At 41.1% G+C, this 18,441-nt stretch overlaps 1 protein-coding gene across 2 annotated transcripts in view; it reads left to right on the top strand.

Annotated features, from left to right (window-relative positions):
• kiaa1755 (KIAA1755 ortholog) overlaps positions 1-18,441 on the top strand; it is a 124,264-nt gene that overhangs the window by 30,458 nt on the left and 75,365 nt on the right. For both annotated transcript variants that reach the window (XM_033041617.1, XM_033041618.1), the window contains exon 2: positions 7,542-7,739. In XM_033041617.1, the coding sequence (XP_032897508.1) occupies positions 7,542-7,739 (198 nt within the window). The remainder of the gene's footprint in view (positions 1-7,541; positions 7,740-18,441) is intronic.

Genomic DNA, 18,441 nt, shown 5'->3' with positions numbered 1-18,441 from the left:
CTGCCAAACCCGCTGAGTATCTCTTGCACTTTGTGTTATTTTTCAAACGCATATTCAAGTATTTTCACCAATGTAAGCTCTTCAAACATATATTAGTTGCAGAGTTGCTATTATCTGGAATTTGGTGTGAAGAATTATACGAGGCTATCAGTGCCCATTATTATCATGAAGCAATCACAACGTCAGGTTCTTAGTTTAGTTTAGTTTAGTTTAGAGATACAGCATGGAAACAGGCCCATCGGCCCACCAAATCCATACTGACCAACTATCAACAGTACCCTAGTTCTATCCTACATGCTAGGGATAATTTACAGAGCCAATTAAGCAACATACCTGCAAGTCTTTGGGATGTGGGAGGATACGATATGATATGATAAAACTTTATTCATCCCCAGAAGGAAATTGGTCTGCCGACAGTCACACCACACAAGGTACACAAAAAGTTGAAATTAAAAGTGAAAACAAAAAGACAAGCAACTGTTGGTTGGCTGCCGTGTGCACAGCGCCTTCACCGGAACAAATGAACAAACAAACAAACAAACACAGACTTATCCCCTGGGCAGAGGACTCTAAAACTAGAGTGCACCCCCCACCCCCCTCTTCCACCCCCCCTCTTTGCTCTCCCTCCGTCCCTCACGGAGGTCCCCCTACGCCGGATCCCCATTCTTCTTCATGGCGGTCCCCCCACGCCGGGTCCCCATTGTCTTCCCCTCCCCCCTTACACTCATCGACCGTGATACCCCACCGCCACCGAGGCCCACGCTGCCGCTGAGGCCCATGCTTGAACATTCTCCAATGTAGCATTACAGTATGAATGAAATGATGAGAACATTAAATGTTTATAATCCATTTTCACTTTGAGGCAAATTAAAAATGTAACGCTTTGTTGCATGAAATTTTACTGAGCACTATTTAATATTTATCAGCCTCATCACTTTTAAAAATGAGAGACCCATGGATTTTATCGTAATCAATTATATCAGGTCAAAACTGAAGAGTGTCACATGTCCCAAAACGGAACAATTAAATTGTTACTTGCAGCAGCATATATATATATATAATACCCCTACGTGTATGTAGTTCGGAGCTTATTTGGGTGATGTAGTGTTTAATAGCCTGACGGTTGTTGAGAAGAAGTTGTTCCTGAACTTGGACTTTACAGTTTTCCGGTTCCCATACCTTCTTGCCGATGGCAGAAGTAACATGAGAGTGTGGCCAGGGTGGTGAGGGTCTCTGAGGATGTTGGCTAAAATATCTAAAATGTAATTTTTAACTCATCATTTTTCAGTTTCTATCTTTATCGGCAAGCATGTTGTAATCTTTACTTTACTGCCTGTGAAATGTGAGTAGTTTCTTTTATTTTTATTTGATTTGCTCCCCGTGTGAATTCTTTAAGGAATTGACAGAAATCCTGTAGGACTGTAAACCTTTCAGCAAATACCGCCAGGAACAATGAAATCCCTACAGTGTGGTTTTCTATATCGTCATGGGTAGCTGCCTTTGAGGTTCATGGCCAACTCTGCTGGTCTACTGCAGCATAAAATCCAGGCGAGTGTTTCATGGGACAACATGACTCCACTGGGTTGGGATTTGCTGGAGAGGCAGGATATTTGGAATCATTGCTTGATTGCTGTTGGGATCAAAGTATGTTTATACCATCTCTCGGGAGATTAAGTAAATGCAATTGAAGCCAGGGTCACGTAGATTATATGTGCTCTGTGGAAAGAGCAGAGATGTTGAGCAGAATCATTTCTCCTTGGATATAGAAAAACAAGTCTAATGTTTCCTGATTTCATTTCATGGATTACTCTCTTTCACACTTGAGTACCTCCTTTGATTTTATGTTTGTTTCTTTAAATTGAGAATCTATCAGAATGCCACATGCAGAAGAGACTGGGGTATACGATCTTGTTCATTTCTTGTTTTTTTAACTCTGGGACAGGGGAACTGGGTAAGGGCAGTGGGATATAGAAAGGAGGATCAGTATTCGAAGGGCAGTAAACACATTGATTAACGCAATCAACCCCACTTTAAACACATTTAGTAATAATTGTCATTTGGTAATAACAAAAGTCATATCTATACACGTATTCAGGGTGGACAATAGTGCAGTTGGTAGAGCTGCCACCTCACAATGCTAGAAACGCGGGTTTGATCCTGACCTCAGGTACTGTTTGTATGAGTTTGCATGGTCTCCCTGCGACCAAATGGATTTCCTCTGGGTGCTCCAGTTTCCTCCCACATCCTAAAGACATACAGGTTTGTATGTTAATTGGCCTCTGTATTTTGCCCCTAGTGTGTAGGGATGAGAAAGTGGGATAACATAAAACTAGTGTGAACGATGATCGCTGGTCGGTATGGACTCGACGGGCAGTAGGGCCTGTTTCCATGATGTATCGCCAAAACTAAACTAAACTAAACTAAACTAAACTGATAGGGCCAGATGAAGAATTGCAAGGACCAATGTGAATTTGTTTGGATCAACCAGGACAAATAATTTAAACGCTACCTAATTCTCCACATACCAGATAGATTATTTGGAAAGGACCAATTTAATTCATTGAGGACTCTTTGAACAGTTGAAATGAACATGCCATTGTATAAACAATTCCTTTTACGAATTGAACATTTGCATTAATTTAAAGGCTGGTTATCATCCCACCCAAAAAACAGCCTCTGAGAGAGTGTTGAAATCCAGGCACTTTTATGACGCACCTAGCCTAAGGATATATGCAACTCTCTTGCAAATTGTTACAATAACGCTTCCAAAGAATGAGTCAAGATAGAGTCATCATTACCTTGGCATTGTTAGTCAAAGGTGTGCTTATGTACAATAGGCATGAGGGTTGTGATTAATTGTTTTACGACTCCTCATATCGTGTTGCCATCCTTCCTATTACTGAAAATGTCTCAAGGTTTAATCACAAAATGTACTTCCTTACTTTCTCTTCGCTTCTTCAATCCATCTCTATCTGATCAATAACACATACGTCATTGGTGTTATTCTTCCCTTTTATTCTCTTTGCCTTCTCCATCTCTTAAGTGCTGATGTCATCGGACATCACTGGTCTCTCGGCTGACACATCTGTCCAAACTCAGATTCATTCGGAGGTCCTGCCAACACTTAGAATCTATTCAACTGAATTATCAAAGTACCAACACTGAAGTCTGTTGACAAATTCTAGCACTCCTTCTATCATTCTGTCGAACTCCAGGTAAAAATGGCATCTGGATAAAGAGCATGACCATCCACTGCTTTAAACATCAAAATTTAAGATTTCATTTTAAGCTTTTCAGTATCTCCCCTACCCTGTCCTCACTGAATCCTGACTGCTACCCACAACCTATAATGTGACCTCAATGACAATCACATTATCCCCCTCCCCCAACCTAACCTATCTTGAAAGATTGAAAGATAGGCACAAGGAGACAATTAGCTTATTCCTATGTCTATAATATCAGATTCAACCTTGGTATTTGCTTAACCATATGATCAATGTATACGGTGAAAAACTGAAGAACCAATATACAGTAGATTTCTATAAAGCATATCATGTTACATTACCCTTGCTCCATCCCTTATTACCAAATTCTCCATCTATCTCATGACATTATCTCTACTTCCCTAATGCCTGCAATTCTAAAAAATGTAAATACATATGCAGAATCTGGAGTCTACAATCTGATGAAAGATTGCAACATTAAAATGCCAGGCTACTTTTGACCAAACAGGGATCACCAATGCCTGCACCTCCTTGGGTTGGACATGGAAGGGACATCTCATGGGATCTCCATTCATTCAAATCTAAAGGACAGTGTTTGGGCATCTGTTGAGGGATTGCCATCAAAGCTGTTATTGATTTCAATAGTTTTAAAATACTTCTGACGTCAAAGCAACTAAACTTTAATTCTTTCAAAGAAAAAGTCAAACACACCAAAGTAACTTAAGAAGAGAAATTTGCCTTTCATTTAGCTCCCAAATCTGTGCAAGGCAAGGCTCATTACAAATTGCCATTGGGAGTCTAGCAGTGAACAAAGTGACACATTCAGCCTGACAAATATGCCTGTAGGTTGCAGACTCAGATATATCTTCCAGCCCAAGACTTATTCAGTTTAAATGGCTGAACATTGTCAATACTGTTCGAAATAGGCGGCGTGATCTGGTCTGTTAAATATTACACCAAGGGGGCTCATTCAAGTAAAACCCAAACCAGAACATGCAGATATCTGGATAACTTATATCACCACAATTGTAAAGTTTTTAATTTAAAAAAGCCCACATATAACCCCAGCAACATCATAACTACATTGCGTTCTTGACAACTCAAATGGAAACTTCCTTGATCCTGGCTCCTTTCTGCCATCTCCTCAGGTACTTGCCACTGAAGTCTCCCGTGGGACTCCGTTCCTTGTGACTGAGGTAATTTCATGAAAATCCCCCCTGAGCTCATGCATCCCAAGTCAAACGATTCCCTGTCTAGACAGCTCCTCTGCTACTCCATTCATTCCACTACCTCTCCTTCATGTCCTATTTGGACCTAAGTCCAGTTAACACTGAGCAGATGTAATGTATTTCAAAAGGTACCATTCCTGGTAATTTGGGGGGAGGGGGAGGGGGAGGGGGGTGGGGGGCGGGACAATGGGGAGGGGCAGTGCAAGTTGCACAGACCCTGCAACTGTTTTATTTTAATTTAGTTTAGCTGAGAGAAACATTATGGAAACAAGCCCTTCAGCTGACCAAGTCCGTGCCGAAGAGGTATCCCGGCACATTAACACTACTCTACACACACCAGGGACAATTTACACATACACCAAGCCAATTAACCTACATACTTGTACGTCTTTGGAGTGTGGGAGGAAACCTAAGATTTCGGAGAAAACCCATGCGGTCACGGGGAGAACGGAAAACTCCGTACAGACAGCAACAGTAGTCGGGATCGAACCTGGGTCTCTGGCGCTGCAAGCGCTGTCAGGCAGCAACTCTACTGCTGCGCCAACGTGCCACCCTTTCTGAAGAACATTCTTCTACTTCCAGGCATGGCTATGTTTAGCAGTCTTGAGAATCAATCAATCAATCAACCTTTATTGTCATCTTGCAAGCAACAGTTGTACAGTGCAAAATGAAAAGACGTTTCCCAGGGAATAGCGGAGCATCGCACATGAAATTTAAAACATTTCACACATAATAACACTAAAAACAATCCAGTCCCTGATGGAACAGTATAAATAGTTAAAAGCAGGTAAAACACAACGTTAAAATACAATAAACCAATCATAAAAATGTCCGGGGCAGCTGATTTGAGTGGCCAGTGCCAGTTATTAAAGTGGCCAGTGCCAGTTATTGCCGTGCCAGCCGCAGAATCAAGTGACTGTGAGTACAGAGTGACTGTTTAGCAGCCTCACAGCCTGTGGTAGGAAACTGTTTAGCAGTCTTGTAAACCGGGCTTTGATGCTTCGATATCTCTTGCCTGATGGCAGAAGATCCAGGTGTATGTGGAGGGGGTGCAGTTTGTCCTTAGCAATTCTCTGAGCTTTTTTCAGACAGCGGCTCTGGAACAGTTCTTGTACCGAGGGTAGGGAGACGCCAATGATCCTCTCTGCTCCCCTCACTACCCTCTGCAGAGCCTTCCTGTCCGAGCAGTTGCAGGTGGAGTACCATGTATTTATGCAGTACGTGAGTACAGACTCCACCGTACCCCTGTAGAAAGTCCTGAGGATGTTGGTGGGGAGTGAGGCCTGTTTTAGTTTCCTCAGGAAGTGCAGTCGCTGATGGGCCCGTTTGACGGTCCCAGTGGTGTTCCTGGACCAGGTGAGGCTGTCTGTAATTTGCACACCGAGGAACTTTATGCTCTCCACTCTCTCCACTGTGGTGCCACTGATGTTGAGGGGTGTATGCTTTGGCTGCGCCCTCCTGAAGTCGACAACCATCTCCTTCCTTTTGTCGACATTTAATTCTAGATTATTTTTGCCGCACCAGTCCACTAGTTGTTTTACTTCCTCCCTGTACATTGATTCGTCATCTCCGTTACAGTTGTATTTGTAATGAGACATGCTGCCACAGCATAATCGCCTCAACAACTCTCCAGTCCAGGAGTCCAAATCCTTAACTGCCTATTAGGTAGATAATGAGCAAGTTGAACAGCTTTCACTCTGTCCTGGGTTTGGGGCTGGTTAAAATGGGTTAAGGATGGCCATATGGAGGGTCACCAATAAATCCAGGGACCATTATTTACAAAGAGTGTGACCTCAACACTGCTCACAGCACTCTATAGAAATGTCAGAAAGTTACTTTCCCACTTAATGAATAACAAGAGTTACTTCCTATCACATCAACCCCTGAAACCCCTTTAATGCCATTGGGAAGGTGGTAATGAGGGCTTGTTTTCTTCATGCCATGACCCCAAGATATCCCATATGTAATTGGTAAAAGGAAGTTGTTGAATTATTGCAACACAGTGTGGCGGCACAGGTGTCAATCAGCATTGTACAAGGACTAACATTGACAACCTTCTCTGAGTATTTCAGGCACTCATGCTTGTCCTGACGACCATTGCACTAACCAATGTGTCCAGCTAGATATGTCATGCTTAGTGATGCATTGTGACTTACACAAGGAAATGGAGGAGAATTATATTAATGATATTACACAGCCTGATTCTGTGGTATCTGTCTTTTCCCGACCCAAAATGCTTTATTTCACCCAAACCGTTGGCTATACTCTTCAGAATTTTGAATTTGCCCTCTTCTTGTCACTCTTTCTGCCGTTGGTCAAAAGCTAAACTGCTAGATAATTGAAAACCAAGTCACTAATCATCCTCTGGTTCAGTGGAATTTGTCCCAATAGAACGTTCCAAGTCAAGTTAGGTTTATTGTCAAATGCATGAGTGCGGAGAGGTACAGGTCCAATGAAAATCCTTCTTGCAGCAGCATCACAGGTTCATAGACTCAGACAACACACAAAAACATCAATTAAGCTTACAGTAATGATTCATTTTGAAAGAGAGAGAAAAAAACGGTGGCAAAAAATATATATTCATACAAACCATACTGAGAAAACAAGTTCATGGTCATGGAAGAGGTGCTTTGAGTGTTTCTTTGATGATGTAGGATTGCGGTTGTGCAGATCAATTTTAAGAGCCTGATTTGTTGAAGTAGCTGTTTCTGAACCTGGTGATGTGAGACTTCAGGCTTCTGTTCTTCGTGCCTGATGGTAGCAGGGAGAAGAGTGCATTGCCTGGATGGTGGACTGTTAGAGGTTCACAAAATTATGAGGAGCACAGACAAAAGAGTATTTTACCAAAGGCAGGGGAGTCTAGAACTAGAGGGCACAGGTATAAGGTGATAGGGAAGAAATCTAAAGGAGACCAAAGGAACAGGTTTTTACACAGACGGTGGTAGTGTTCTTCATGCTCTTCCTTGAAGAGATTGTGCTCTTCCTTGTGTTTTTACCTAAAAAATAATTAATAACCAATGAAATTGAGTAGATAGAATTTTGGATCAGTTTGGATCAATTGATAATACATATTTCTTTTCTTACTCAGAATTCACAATCGCTGGACACCTGTATACAGAGCATTCTCTCTGCTTTGTATCCTCCGTTCAATGCTACTGCTCCTACTGTGCTCAGTCAAATCTTCAGGGTGATCGACACCGTGTACAAAGGAGATGGACTCTGCTGCTTGCTAGATTTCCTGATTCCAGCAAAGCGTATCCTGGAGACTGTGCAGCAAGATGCTTGTGTAAGTATGTTGAAGGACTTAAAGCTTGTCTTCAAACACACTCAAGGAAGGATCAAGGAGACAGATGTTAGCAAGACCCAGTCCAGGAGTTGGTTATCTCCTTAAGTCATAAAGCCACAGCTCCCGCATATTGCTCCACAATATTTTGTATGCATCAATCCAGAATATACAACCTGGAACATTGCACAAAGAACTGTCACTTAACCTGTCTGCTTCCCCCTGATGCCACTCATCACACTCCTCACAATCCACACTGGCACCCATCATTCCGTCTTCAGCAAACCTGGGTAATTTACGGTTTGTCTTAGCATCCAAGTTTGTTCGCTCGTGTGACAAACGACGTATAGCTCGCTGTTGGCTTCCGTCGTCATCCAACTTGTTGACAGAATTGTACCATTGAGCTATAAGCTACCCAAGCAAAATATGAGGCACTGTTCCTCCAATTTGCATACAGCCCCACTCTGGCAAAGGAAGAGGCCCAGGACTGAAAGGTCAGTATGAGAATGGGAAGGGGAATTAAAATGGTTAGCAACTAGGATATCCAGTAGACCTTGGTAGACCAAGTTTTCAGCGAAATGGTCGCCTAGTCTATGCTTGGTCTTGCTGACATATAAAAGCCCACATTTGAAACTGGGACTGCAGTTCTGGTTGCCCTTCTATAGGAAGATGTCATTAAACTGGAAGGAGTGCAAAATATATTTACAAGGATGTTACTGGGCATGGAGGGTTTGTGTTAAAAAGAATGACTGGATAGGCTTTTTTCCCTGGAGCATGGAAGGTTCAGAAATGACCTTATGGAGATGTATAACATTAAGTGAGACATATATAAGGTGAAAAGTCCCCAGGATAGGAGAGTCTACAATAAGGGGCATAGATTTAAAGTGAGAGGAGATTCATTTAAAATGTACCTGAAGGGTAACATTTTTACACCAAGAAAAAATGCATGTATGGAACAGGTACATGGATAGGAATCGTTTGGAGGGATATTTCCATATTCAATTAATATTTTTAAGGCAGAGATTGATAGATTCTTGATTGGTATAGGTGTCAGGGGTTATGGGGAGAAGGCAGGAGAATGGGGTTAGGAGGAAGCGATAGATCAGCCATGATTGAATGGCGTAGACAATGGGCCGAATGGCCTAATTATGCTCCTATCACATGGCCTTATTGGCCAGATGCAGGCAAGTAGGACTAGGTCGGTTCGAAATCTTAGTCAGAATGGACAAGTTGGGCTGAAGGGCCTGCTTCTGTAACTCAAAATCAAACATTAAAAGCTGAAAGAACTCACCGAGTCAATGCTGTTGAATCATCTGATCCATTTAAAGACATTTAGTGGTTCTATGGATTCATAATTGCTGAAAATAAATGTGGCTCACTTTAGAAAATTAGGAATAAAAAAATACATTTATTCCGGTCACAATGATATGTAAATCTTTCATACAAGTGACACCATGGGTATGTATGAAAAGGAACCAAATTAATTTGAATTGACTTAACAATACACACTGTGTCTCCTTATGAAGGAGTTTAGTTCTTGGAGCAAAAGATTACTTGGCACACTCTCTTGATTGTTTACTAGATTCCGTAGTGAGGGGAATATGCCTACTCCAGAACATCACCAGCACCCACACTCCAAATTCATCCTTACCCGCAGGTTTTATTTGGAGAAATAACAAATGACGATTGAATAATTGACATTTTTAATTTTATTTCTTATTCCCAGAGTGAAGTTCGGTTGCAATGGAAAACACCCTGACTTTGTGCTCATAAAATATTTTAACCTCATACAAGCAACCCTCACTGCACAATCAACTATTTCCTTTTCCCGTAGACTCGGGTTTGTGACCTCTTTCAGCATACTTGCTTAAGTCAGCGTGCTGCGTAATTCAAACTAGTTCAGCTTTAGCTTGGCTGCCATCTGATTAGATTGAGATTGTCCCAACCTGCTTGTAGTGTAGAGATTAACAGGGAATTTTTTTTATCAGTTTCAATGTTACCTCCACCCTAACATTTCATTGTACACTAGACATGGGTGTGTTAGTAAAGCTCCAACATTCTGGCCCAGGACCAGAGGAATGTTGAATGCAGACATTGTTAGTTGAAAATGCAGCTGGCTAGTTGGAACCAACTTTCTACACTTTTCCTGGCCAACGAGAGGAAAATAACTGTATAAAATCCAGATGATTTATTTGTTGTTTGGCTGATATACCACAGAAATGTAGCTGTTCATTTTGAATGTGCTGTCCAAATCAGCGTCCAAAGTTATTAAAGGTGAAAGTTTACTTTCTGTTTATGTTGGAAAGAAGCTTCCTTTTGGAGAACATTAATTAACTACTGTGAATGGCAAAAATAGCAAATCTGAAAACTATTACTCTGAATGATTGTACAGTGTTCCCAGTGATTTCCTTGAACTGAATATTATGTCTGATTTTATCCTCTGCAGAAAGGAACACATTTCAACAGTTGAGTTCTTGTTTACATTAATCCTATCAATTAGCGATGTTTTATATTTGTGTTCAGCAGCAAATAAGCTTTGTGTTTGGGTGGTTATTCAACTCAAACATAATTGATGCATAAAACTTTGCTATCCATTGACATGGCTCTATATCTTACATTGGCTTAGACCCTTTTCAAACCTTTTGGCATCAAACGAGCTTTCCATTCACAATGGTAATTCTTTTTTTATTTATTAGCGTGGCTGCCTCTGCTCTGTATTCCCTGCACATTCTGTTTTGATCACATATTTTAAGAGCCAAGAAACACTGGAGTAGGCGCAAGTTAGTTTGCAACTCAAAACCACTCTGCCATTCATTAAGGGCATGCCTGATTCAATCTTGCCCTCAGCACCGCTTTTCCAGTCTCACTCCATAGTCTTTATCTTGCTTACAATTATTGGTAGGTAGTGGCAGCCTGTCAGCAGCGCGTTAGTTTTTTCAACTTTTTTAATTTTTTTAGTATGTTTTAAAGTATGTTTTTGATGTTTCTCTGTGTGTTTTGTGTGGGGGGTGGTGTGGGGGGTGGTGTGGGGGAAACCGTTTCGGCCGCCTCCTCCACGGAGAGGCGACTTTTTCCAGGTCGCCTCCCCCGTAGCCTAACAGCAAGGATCGGCGCGGCCTTTCCGGGAGACGCGCCCGGGGCTTCAGCGGCGGGCGCAGCGTGGACTCTCGGCGTGGAGCGGGGCTCGCTGGAGGGGAGCGCTCCGTTTCGCTGGCCTGGGGCAGCTGGCAGCCTGAAGCCGCGGTCTGCACAGCTCCAGCTGGCGCGGCGTCTACAGCCCGGGATCCCTCGTGGGGGACCCGGGGGAAGAAGAAGCCATCACTGCCGGCCCGCGGCCAACTTCTACCGCGGGTCCGGCATGGACTTACCATCACCCCTGGAGGGGAGCTTCGACCACCGGCCCTGTGGTCTGCGGTACTTCTGGCTGCGGCGCGGCGCGGCGGGAACCTTAAATCTTCGACCGCCGGCCTGCGGCCTACACCAGCCTGAAGCTGCGGTCTCCGGTGGGGAAGAGCCGATCCTGGACTTACCTTGCCTTTGACTTTGTCCCTTACCATCTGGACGCCCGCAGCAACGGCTGCGGAGGGTGGAGGTCCCGACCACGTGGGGAAATGGAGGAGGTCTGGCCAAGTTCTGTGCCTTCCACCACAGTGATGAATGCTGTGGATGTTTGTGTTATATTTTTATTGTGGTTGTGTGTTCTTTATTATTGTACCGCTGCTGACAACCCAAAATTCCACCGACCCTGGTTGTGTGGCAATAAATTCTATCAAATTCTATCAAATTTATGTTCAAATACTGCACCTCCACATCTTTCTGAGGAACAGCATTCACAACCTTCAGAGAGAAGGATTTCCTCCTCATCTTTGTCTTAAATAGGTGACTCTTTGTTTTTAAAACTATGCTCATGTTCAAGATACATCCATTCGAGGAACATCCTCTGAGCATCCCTCTTTGGAATCTTATGTTTCAAAAATTTCCCTCCTCATTGTTCTTAACTCCAATGAGTATAGGGTTAATCTGCCAAACCTCTCTTGAAACATCAACCCTTTCATCCCAGGAGTCTACCTAATTAAACTCTCTGCATTGCCGTCAATAAAAGCATATAATTTCTCAATCGCAGAGGCCAAAACTATAAGCAATAGTTGGATAAACACACACCGGAACACTCATTGTAAAGTGATATCAAAACTTTCCGACTTGAAAGTTACATATGCCGTGCAGTAAAGATCAATATTTCATTAGACCTCAATTATTTGCTGTATTTGCATGCTAACTTTATGAACTATTTCCATCAGATCACTTAGTGTCCACCCCAACATTTTGTGGTCTCACTTGATTTAAATAATTTTTCCTCCTTTTTTCTTCCTTACAAAGTGGATAACTCCACATCACATTCCACCTCGCCCCCTCCCACACTGCCCCCCTTTTCCTCACACTCCAAAGACGTACAGATTTGTAGGCTAATTGGCTTTGATAAACTTGCAAATTGTCCCTAGTGAACGGGGATCGTTGATCGACATGGACTCAGTGGGCCGAATGGCCTGTTTCCATGCTATATCTCAAAAGTCTGGTCTAACGATAACATCTTGCATTTATATAACTTCTTTAATGTATTGAATTTCTCCAAGGACCTTCATGGAAAAACTAATCGTGTTAGGACAGGGAACCAAAAAGTTGCTGACAAAGATCTGATTTGGAGACCAGACTAATAGGGGACAAAAGTGAGAGCAGCAGAAGTCCAGAGACAGAATTTCAGATTGGTGCTGCGGAACTGGAGGTATGGCCAGCAATGGCACGGTAATTAGATTTGGAAGCAAACAAGACAAACCCACATATCTGAAATAAATAAATGATTTCCCTTGGGCTTTTATGGCTGGATGAAAGTACAGTATATTTTTACGATGGTTCATTCTGCTTTTTAAAACACACACACACACTCCACAACTGGAGCAGCTGTGGAAGAAATTACTTTGTGGGATAGTGTGCTGACTGCCAGCCAGTGCAAGTGATTGGGGAATCATTGGCCTTTTCATGCTCCCTTGTTGATGGTTTGTAAAACTATCCCTAATATAAACCAAGTGGTCCTCTAGCTGGAACACAACTTTCCATCAATTCACAAATCTGTTCTGTATTTAACCATGGCAGTAAAAGAATTTTGGAAGCTAGGTTCTTGAAAAATGCCTGTTTAGTAAGAGGGAAAAATGACAACGATGAATTAGGCCAACAAATTTGCAATGCCGGTTATTTGGGCAGTTTTTGTAGCTGTGCTATTTGTGGACATCCTTTTGAATATTCATCATAAGTGGAGAGAAATTCCATTTCACTTAACTAACCATTGTAAACAAACTGACCATAAATGTCACATGATGTTACTGTTATGTATTCCTTCTGTCACAGTAATATAGGCACAGACCTATTCTACACTCAATGGCAAGATGACTGATGTGTGGCCATCTTTGTCAAAAACCCACAAAGGTTATTAGAAATTGGTGTACTTTAATTGCCAATTCGAAGAGTGTGTTCCAAATGTACTCATCCTATGCAAGTAGTACTGTTTCTTAAAATTGTTTGTGCAAAGCCTCACTCTAGTTTTGAAACTATAACCCCTTGATTTAGAGTTGTCAACCTACAGGATTCGTTTATCTTTATCTAATCCATTGTCCCCTTAAAATCTTGAAGACTTCAATCAAATCTCAATGAACCATTTAATTTCACCCTTTGAGTCAAAGTACCATCCTGCTAAGACTATGGTAGATTTGCCTCTTGATCAATATATCTTGAACAGTGATACAATATAAGTGGTCATAATATTGAATGTGGTCTACCCGGGCTTCACATTACTGCAGCTTAATTTCAGCTTCTTTTCATTCAAATCTCAGGTACAAAGCCCAACCTTCCAACAGACTTTCTGCTTATATTCTTTAATTATTTATGACTTTTTGATCATCTATGTACAATGAACTTTTAAGTCTAGTTGGTTGTTCAATAGCTGTTCAATATTAAGGAAGTTCTTCATACTGCTGGTTTTTACTTCAGTGGGTGACCTCACATTTGCCTGTATCTACTACACCCGTTTGCCACAATTTATGAACCAATATTGCTAATTTACTATTATTTCTTAGTAATGTATTATTTCATCTGCATTTCTGGCAATAATGTTTAGTTTAGTGTCATCAGCAAACTGGGATATTTGTCCTTCTATCCCATGTCTTTAAGCTTTTTTGTGTGGTCCAGTGAATAATTCCAACCCCCAACACCCATACTCACACAACACTACTAGTTGCATCTTGACAGTTCCATTCCTTGCCCATTATCCCTCCTTTCCTTTGTTTCTCAAGCAATTTCACATCCAGAATAATAATTCACTCTTGAAACCATCATTAATAACTTTAGCAAATAGTCTTTCATGAAGGGATTTGCCAAATCCGTTCTGGAAGTCCATATCAATAACATCCATAAACATTTCCATATTTCTTCATGGAACTAATATTCTGGGAATTTTTGGGTACACCACAAAATCATTTATAGTAATTCATGCGATTGTCATATGAGAGAGATTAAGCAGACCTGCAGAGACATGAGAGGTGATCTCGTTGAAATGTACAAAAGTTTTATGGTACCTGACACAGAGATGATATTTCCCTTTGCTGCGATGTCAGAGATTGTGGTCTCAAAATAAAGTCAGCCATTATCTGTTCACCAACAGGATGGTGACTCTGGAATTCACTACCTAAATTAAATTTGGAGACCCAAGTCACAGTCACATAATGAAGATTAATAAATATTTGGATATTAATAGAATCAAGGGCCATGAGGTTAGTGCAGTAAAGTGCTGCTCAGGTAAAAGACCAGCTGTGATGTTGTTGCAACATGGAGTACACTGAATCGAAAGGCCCACTCCTGCTTCTATTACTAATGTTTTAATGAATTGCCTTTGTGACTGGCTCCTTGCAAACTCTGATCAGCCCTTTCCAAATTCTGTCATTTCCTTTCCTGTCAGTTAGTCATCTTATTCATAGTGTTTCACAAGTCATATCAAGTTTGATGTTTATGTAATCATGAAATAGGAATGCTAAGAGTTTGGAACTCATTAACACGAGAAAGAGTTAAGACAAATTGCAACGAGTAGAATATAAATTGTTGCTAGCCCTATGTTTCAATGTTACAAATTCTATCTGAATTTTGTAAGATCATTTTATTGTATTAACTTATAATGTCAGTCATCCATGGCACATTTACTCTTTCCATAATAGCCTTCCCATTTTTATATTTCAGTGAAAAGTCTACTTATCATTTTCCTGTGTTGGTTATTTTACTCTCTTAACTGATTTTTTTTGACCGTGCAGCCCAAGATTTTATGTCACTGCCTTTGAAAACTTGATCAGTTTTCTTAATAGACGGGCTACCACCATATCTTAAAACAAATACAAGCAAATTATTCCAGAGGAGATCTGAACCGTTTTAAATCTCTTCCCTGTGCGGGGACCCGACTATTCCCTGTCGGGTCTCGGATGTCGTTGGGCCTAACATCGTGGAGCTGGCGGCAACCTCCGGCCGGGACTAACCTGGGGGCTCCAGTTGCAGAGCCTGCGGAACTGAGATCGTGGAGCTGGCCAACTTCGGAGCGGGAAGAGCTGTGGTGGCGTGCGGCTGCGACCCGACTTTGGAGTTCGGAGGCACCGGCTGCAGACCCGGTGAACAGGAACATCGGGAGCTCGCAGGTCCCTGGTGGGAGACCGCTTTTCCGAGCTCCGCAACGGCGACTTCTCCCGCTGGAACAGCGGGTTTAAAGGACATGGAGCCGGGGCCTAACATCGCCCGGCGTGGCTTAAACGGCCTCAGGACTTACCATCGCCCGCCGGGGGCTTTAACATCGGAGCCCCAGTTCGCCTCGACACTGCAGTTGGACTGCTGAACCGCGGGAGAAGGAACAAAGGGAAGAGATAAAGACTTTGCCTTCCATCACAGTGAGGAGATGTTGGAGACTCAATGTGATGGATGTTTATGTAAACTGTGTTAAGTGTGGGTCTTGGATTGTTTTGTAATGTAAAAAAAAAACCTGTAGAAATGATATTTCGTTCAAACCTAGGTTTGAATGACAATTAATAGTATTCTATTCTCTTCTATACTATTCATGACAATTATAGTGAATGAGCTCTTCAAAATCATGCAGTCATTAGAATAATATAATCCAACTGAACAAAATTAAAGGAGCATCAATTCTTATTTTATGGGATACTTGTATTATGCTAAAATATTAGAGGTGAGGATTATTCTATTATTTCCATGTCCACGTCATATTAGAATGAAAATCAATCTTAACAGCATTGATGTACAGAGAGATCCATAACAGCATTGATGTAAAAAGTGATCTATAACAGTGTAGGAGATGACTGAAGAAGGATCTCGACCTGAAACATCACCCATTCCTTCTCTCCAGAGATGCCTCCAGTCCTGCTGCGTTACTCCAGCATTTTACATCTTTCTTCAGGATCCATAACCAGTTTGATGTACAGAGGGATCTTAGGGTCCAATTCCATGAAAAATGGAATAGAATTGGAGCATTTAATCTGGCAGACCATTAAATCCATAAAGTTTCTGCTGATTCCATATACAGGAATCTTGTCAGTCCCATTCCCCCTGCTTTTTCTGACAGAATATGGTGAATGGACCCGCTCAGACATTCGTATCTATTATAGAAATGACATTTTATACGGTAATCAAACTCTAGCCTCTGAGACCACATGTCAGATGATTATTTTAAGAATATTACTACAATATTTATGAAATATCATTTGGTGTCATAATCGTGAATATTAAAGCAGATAAAATTAAGAGTGGCACATTGATGCAGTGGATAGTGCTACTGCCTCACTGTTCCAATGGTCCAGATTCAATCCTGATCTCTCGTGAAGTTTATGTGGAGTTGATACATTCTGTTCATAGCCTTGGGTTTCCCTCACGTAAAATTCCGAACAGACAAGTCGGAATTGAAGCCAGGTCTCTGGCACTGTAAGGCAGCAATTCTACCATTACGCCACTGTGCCAGCCAATGTTGAAAATTACACTTCAATTGTTTTAAATTTTTGAATAAATATTTTCAGGCTAAAGTAAGCCACATTTTTGTACAGTTTCTGCTACGAAGTAGATCATTTATGTCAATATATCCGTGGGTTGCACAATTTTATGTGTACGAAAATAGTGTTCAGCGCATTTGGACATTTTAATAAGCTGTTGTGCTGGTCTAAATCTGCAACTAATTAATATGGAGAAAAATTCAACAAATTCAGTGGGTAGAGTTTCCTCTTTGGGTATAGTAGGGTGTCTATTTCTAATTTGTGCTGGTAATCACACCTGCTTTCCAAACGTTTCTGCCATAGATTGTCTATGTTCAAAGTATTTGTATAATCATAAATGCAAAATCATAAAATTTAGCAAGAACTTTGCACAATGGATGATTGTCTCTCGTTCCATGCAGTAATGTTTTAATTAAAGCATTGCTACTTAGTATAGCCTGTTATTATTACGTGCAAAAAAATGGGTTTATCACAAAATGTGAACAGTTTTGATAAATGTGCCGACTTCACTAAGGTGGAAACTGATTATAAATCACTAAAATCTTACATCAAAGCCATTTATGTGTTTTGTAGACAGACTCTGGTCAAATGTTCATCTTCTAATTCATGGTTTTGTGTCTAACAAAGAGCATAATTAGAATAGCCTTCGTGAACAGCCGGGAATGGATACAATTTACTACCCATGCTATTTCATTCTGGGAGAATGGCGAGGGATGGCTTCCAGTATCATATCTTTTCAAACAGGCTATCATGTTCAGAGAATTTCTATTGCACTCAACTTAACTTGTGCTTAAAATATCCCAATCATTTACATTCAGCCTAAAGATTTTACCTTTCTACAGTGGTCCCCCCAGAGTCCTGGCAGTATTCTTCTTCTTACAGAAAAGCTTATTATGGACCATTATCAGTAGGCATTACAGCACAGACATCAGAGGTGAGCAGGTGCATCAAGCCTCCTCCTCCACCACTGGACTCAACCCTTAGTTGGATATAGGACCATACGTATAACTGAGGAGTTGGCTGTACTTTGCAGTTTGCACCTCAGCTTTATGTGAGGAAAGGGTATTTTTCTTAATGTCTTAAAACATTTTAATAAGCTTTTTAAAAATTTATATTATGTATTTATACATTATATATTATAGATTTCTATATTATATAATATTGTATAATTCTTAAATATTATATATGGTTATACTTTTATTATTTAAATCAAATTGATCCAAAGATTCATCACGCTCTTAGTGAAAAACGTTCTCCTTATCTCAGTCCAAAATGGTCTACCCTTATTCTGAGGCTTCACCCTAGTTCTAGATTCCTCAACTAGGGGGAATATCCTTCCTCACATCTCTCCTGTCGAGCTCTTTAAGAGTTTTGCTGGGTTCAGGAAATGCCTTTGAACGAAAAAAGAGTTGTAAAATTCCTCCTCTCATTGCCTATTCCTAATAATTAGGTTTGTCTGTAGAAATGGCACAGAAAGTGTACAGATGATTACACCATGGTATAATGAGCCTTTACTTAGTGATCAAAGGTTATACCTCAAAACTTTATTTTCATTATTTGGTAACAGCATGTTGGTGATGTGAAAAAATGAAATAGTTTGTATCTCCAGGCACCCCAGTCCTCTT

This window comes from Amblyraja radiata, chromosome 23 (genome assembly GCF_010909765.2).
Source record: "Amblyraja radiata isolate CabotCenter1 chromosome 23, sAmbRad1.1.pri, whole genome shotgun sequence".
Taxonomy (NCBI): Eukaryota; Metazoa; Chordata; class Chondrichthyes; order Rajiformes; family Rajidae; genus Amblyraja; species Amblyraja radiata.
The sequence above is the reverse complement of the archived record's forward strand: the minus strand, read 5'-3'. Positions and strand labels throughout refer to the sequence as shown.